Source organism: Octopus bimaculoides, chromosome 3 (genome assembly GCF_001194135.2).
Source record: "Octopus bimaculoides isolate UCB-OBI-ISO-001 chromosome 3, ASM119413v2, whole genome shotgun sequence".
Lineage (NCBI taxonomy): Eukaryota > Metazoa > Mollusca > Cephalopoda > Octopoda > Octopodidae > Octopus > Octopus bimaculoides.
The window spans coordinates 141,484,964-141,489,362 of NC_068983.1; the positions used below are offsets into that span (position 1 = coordinate 141,484,964).

Below are 4,399 nucleotides of genomic sequence, written 5' to 3' on the forward strand. Positions count from 1 at the left end.
AAATACTTATATGGTTGGCTTTCGTCTAGTTCTCTTATTTCATTGGCTTTATCTAGTGTTATATTGCTACTTTTAACTAATTTTCCTCTTTTCAGGGTTGCTTTGGCACATTTTTCTAATCCGAATTTCATTTCTATTTCCTTGGTAAAGCCGTGTACTGTCTGTAGTAGTGTTTCTAGCTCTTTGTCGTTTTTTGCATATAATTTTAGGTTATTATTATTATTATTATTATTATTACTATTACTATTACTATTATTATTATTATTATTATTATTATTATTATTATTATTATTATTATTATTATTATTATTATTATTATCATCATCATCATCATCATCATCATCATCATCATCATTATTATTATTATAAATGCAGTGTACAAGAACCAATACTAATATTTATAAAATACATGGAAGATATCGCCCTCATCATAGAGTAGTGTGGTTTAATAGCACTCACCATGCTTTGACAAGTTGAAAGCAGTCCACATTTTGCTAATTTCTATTTCAAGATCTTTATAGTTGCTCAGTTTTTGGTAGGTCTTGACAAATACGTTTTTGTCTGAAGTCTTTCAATATGATTTCTGGCCTATTTGCATCTATTTTTCTGTCAGTTTGAATGGTGAAGTTCCAGAGGAGTGAGATGTGGTCATTTTCAAGCACCGGGGGTGGTTTGTTTTCCCACATGTCTTATCATGGGGCAAGTCCAGGTTTTTTCATATTACCCAGTGAATATATTATGAAGCTCTATCATAACTGTTCAGATACTCTGTAGGCGCAAGCAGACTGCACATGGAGACAACATGATCGATGGTCTCCTTTTGTTGTTGACATATACGACATATTGGGGAGCTGCCGTTCTTTAATATGTTGACCTGATAGTTCCTTGTAGGTAGGCATTGATCTTGGGCTACTATGATAAACCCTTCTCTTTCTGATTTTAAGCCAGAAGCCATTAACCTTTGATTGCCCTCGCCATAGAGTAGTGTGATTTAATAGCACTCACCAGCTTTTGACAAGTTATATTTGGTGCATATGTAATTAAACACAGTCAATCCGTCAACCGTTCTTTACTGATCCAGCTAAATATTAACGATGTGACAAACGGAAGGAGAGAGACTCCAGCTGGAATTCACTTCTACATTCACTTGGTTGGAATCCACTTCTACATTTCTAGTTACGTAGACTGATGCAACCTGAAATGAAATGTTTACTCAAGAATACAACACTCCGAATAGTCGAGTAATGCAACACACAACGCTATATTTGTGAGTCCAACAATCTCTCTACAGGTCACGAAACTTCACAACAAAATGCGTAATCATACTAATTGCAAAGATAATCATTGCCATAAAGTATTCTTGAGAAGATGAACTACTACAACATATAATGGAATAGAAACACCATTACACGTTATTTTATTTGAAAATCTTAAAATACTATCCTTTTCACTATTCTTCGAATCATTCAGACATCAGATATTATTATTTATTATTATTAATTAAAGCGGTTAGCTGGTAGAAACGTTAGCACGCCGGGCAAAATACTTAGAGGTATTTCGTCTGCCGCTAAGTTCTGAGTTCGAATTCCGCCGAGGTTAACTTTGCCTTTCATCCTTTCGGGATCGATTAAATAAGTACCAGTTACGCACAAGGTGATATATTCGAATTAATCCGTTTGTCTGTCCTTGTTTGTCTCCACGGTGTGTAGCCCTTGTGAGCAGTAAAGAAATAAGATATTAATCTTTCTTTTGTAGGTTGTGAAAAGGCAGTTGCTGATGTTATGCTCGTATTGGATGAATCTGGCAGTGTTGGATCTAGGAACTTCGCGAAAATGAAAAGTTTTGCACAAAATATAGTGAAATCCCTTAACATTGGTAGAAACAAAATTCGTGTAGGAGCCATTACATTCAGCTCGACGGTCAAATCGCAGTTTAAGATGAATAGGTATTATAACAAGAAGAATTTACTCAAGGCAATCAATAGAATAGGGTACCGAAGAGGAGGAACGAATACACATTCAGCTCTTAATTACTTGAGGAGAATTTCATTCACACGAAGGGCAGGGGATAGAAAACGTGTCCCGAACATTGCTATCATAATAACTGATGGCAAATCGAATACCCTCAGTAAAACTAAAAAAGAAGCATTGGAATTACGAAAACGTGGCACCATTGTGTTTGCTATCGGAGTTGGCAAAGGAATTAGACAGTCTGAATTGAAAATTATTGGTGGTTCACCAAGCCGAGATCATGTGTTCGCAGTTAAAAACTTTAACGTTCTTAATTCCATTGTGAAGCAATTGGCTAAAAGAACTTGTAATGGTATGTATATAATTTTGCATCTACAGATTGTAGAATTTCTCACACTCACAATACAATTCATAACTATTCATGATGCTCAAAATGGTGTAGATTGCAAGGCAGTGTTAGTGTAATAATAGTTTTAGTTTCAGAATCACGTTGTAAAGGAAAACTAAATGTGTATCATTGAATATAATTAAAATGTAATAAATTTTTCAATGGTGAAATAATGCGTAATTATGTTGAAAAGGTATTAAAATGTCCTTTGATGACTTGTTATGTAGTTGCAATGAATTCATATTTTTAAATTGATATGATATATTCAAAAGACGATAATGTTATCCATTTTCACACTTAAAATACAATAGATTCAGATTTTAGGGAAATTTGCTTGGTTATAAATAAAATTTTCACTTAAATAGATTTCTGGACTCCCGGCTACCTTACTGGAAACTTGCCACAAAAACTTTTTATTTATTGCAACAATTTATAAACGGTGGCTGAGTATTTTAATTTAATTTCTAGCTCATCCATGTGACGCAAAACCATGCAAGAATGGTGGAGTGTGCAGGAGACTTGGCCAAGCATACAAATGCTCATGTAAACGTCCATATGTCGGTAGACACTGTACAATTGGTAAGAAACATTTAACTATTGAACTAGTAAATATGGAAGTCATTAATATCTAAAATAACAGATGCACATAAAAATTGTTGTAGAGTAACATGTCTCCTGAGTTCAGTCTCACGGTGAGAGCGTATGACTAACGATATGAATGTGGTCAGTTATTTACAAAGCTTGTGAAAAACTAGAAAACGTTCTAATATATATGCTATCTCATAGAAATTATATTCAGTATGGCAGTTGAGATACTAGTATACATAAAGCCTGTGGTCATTACCTTCACTCATAAATACAAAATTTCATTCATACGATACGTAGTTACATATATCTGCGAACATAAAGTCTATGTATTCTAAGTAATGAAATGTATATAAATATTTCTAAAACATTTTAAACAAAAATTACGTAACTGAAACACACAACACACACAACAGGAATCATTATTAAAATATTAAGGAAACATATTCAAGTATTGATTATGCAATTATTACAAGGCTGGAAGGCGGCGAGCTGGTAGAACCGTTAGCACGCCGCGCGAAATTCTTAGCGGTATTTCGTCAGTCTATGTTTAGCCCCCTGTGGGCAATAAAGAAATTAGTATTTCGTCAGTCTTTACGTTGTGTGTTCAAATTTCGTCGAGGTCAAATTTGTCTTTTATCGTTTTGAAGTCGATGAATTAAGTACCATTTGTGTACAAGGGTCGATCAAATCGACTGGCCCCCTCATGCAAAATTGCAGGCCTTGTTCCTATAGTAGAAAGGATTTTACAATTAATATTCATAATCTCGAATAAACGAATAGGATTATATATATATGTAATACGAAATGTTTAATGACATGGAACTAATTTATCTTATTTTTACTTTTCCTTTCAAGTCCGAAAACCACCAGCGCCAAGTAAGTATCTGCCGACTTGTTACTGCACTATCAGTGAATAAGCGTTTCTATTTATATTTTGATAGTTCTTACAATTATCAGTCCAACCGACTAGATATTATGGACGTTAAACAAGAATTCCCTTTACTGATTCCACTCCTTCTTCTACATATTTTACAACTGTACTACTACTATTACTACTACTACTACTACTACTACTACTACTGCATCTGCTGCTGCTACGACCACCACCACCACAACAACAACAACAACAATAACAACAACAACAACAAATAATAATAATAATAATAATAATAATAATAATAATAATAATAATAATAATAATAATAATAATAATAATAATAGTTTATAGAGAGGACTGTAAACCCAGCAGAAATGTAATAGATAGAAAGATGAGTTCTTAACTTTTGTATACGATTGCCAAATTCCATCATGGCTGAAACGCATAAATAAATAGATAAATAAAATACATATATATATAAATATATTTATATATATGTAAATACATATATATATATATAATTACATAAATATATATATAAATATATATATACATATATATATATATATATATATA

General features: G+C 32.7%; 1 protein-coding gene across 1 annotated transcript in view; it reads left to right on the forward strand.

The window, feature by feature from the left end:
* Positions 1–4,399, forward strand: part of LOC106867182 (zonadhesin) — a gene marked incomplete at its 5' end in the record, with an annotated part of 44,464 nt that overhangs the window by 5,064 nt on the left and 35,001 nt on the right. Inside the window, 3 exons of the mRNA XM_014911979.2 lie at positions 1,756–2,322; positions 2,827–2,937; positions 3,802–3,822. Coding sequence (XP_014767465.2) covers positions 1,756–2,322; positions 2,827–2,937; positions 3,802–3,822 — 699 coding nt within the window. The remainder of the gene's footprint in view (positions 1–1,755; positions 2,323–2,826; positions 2,938–3,801; positions 3,823–4,399) is intronic.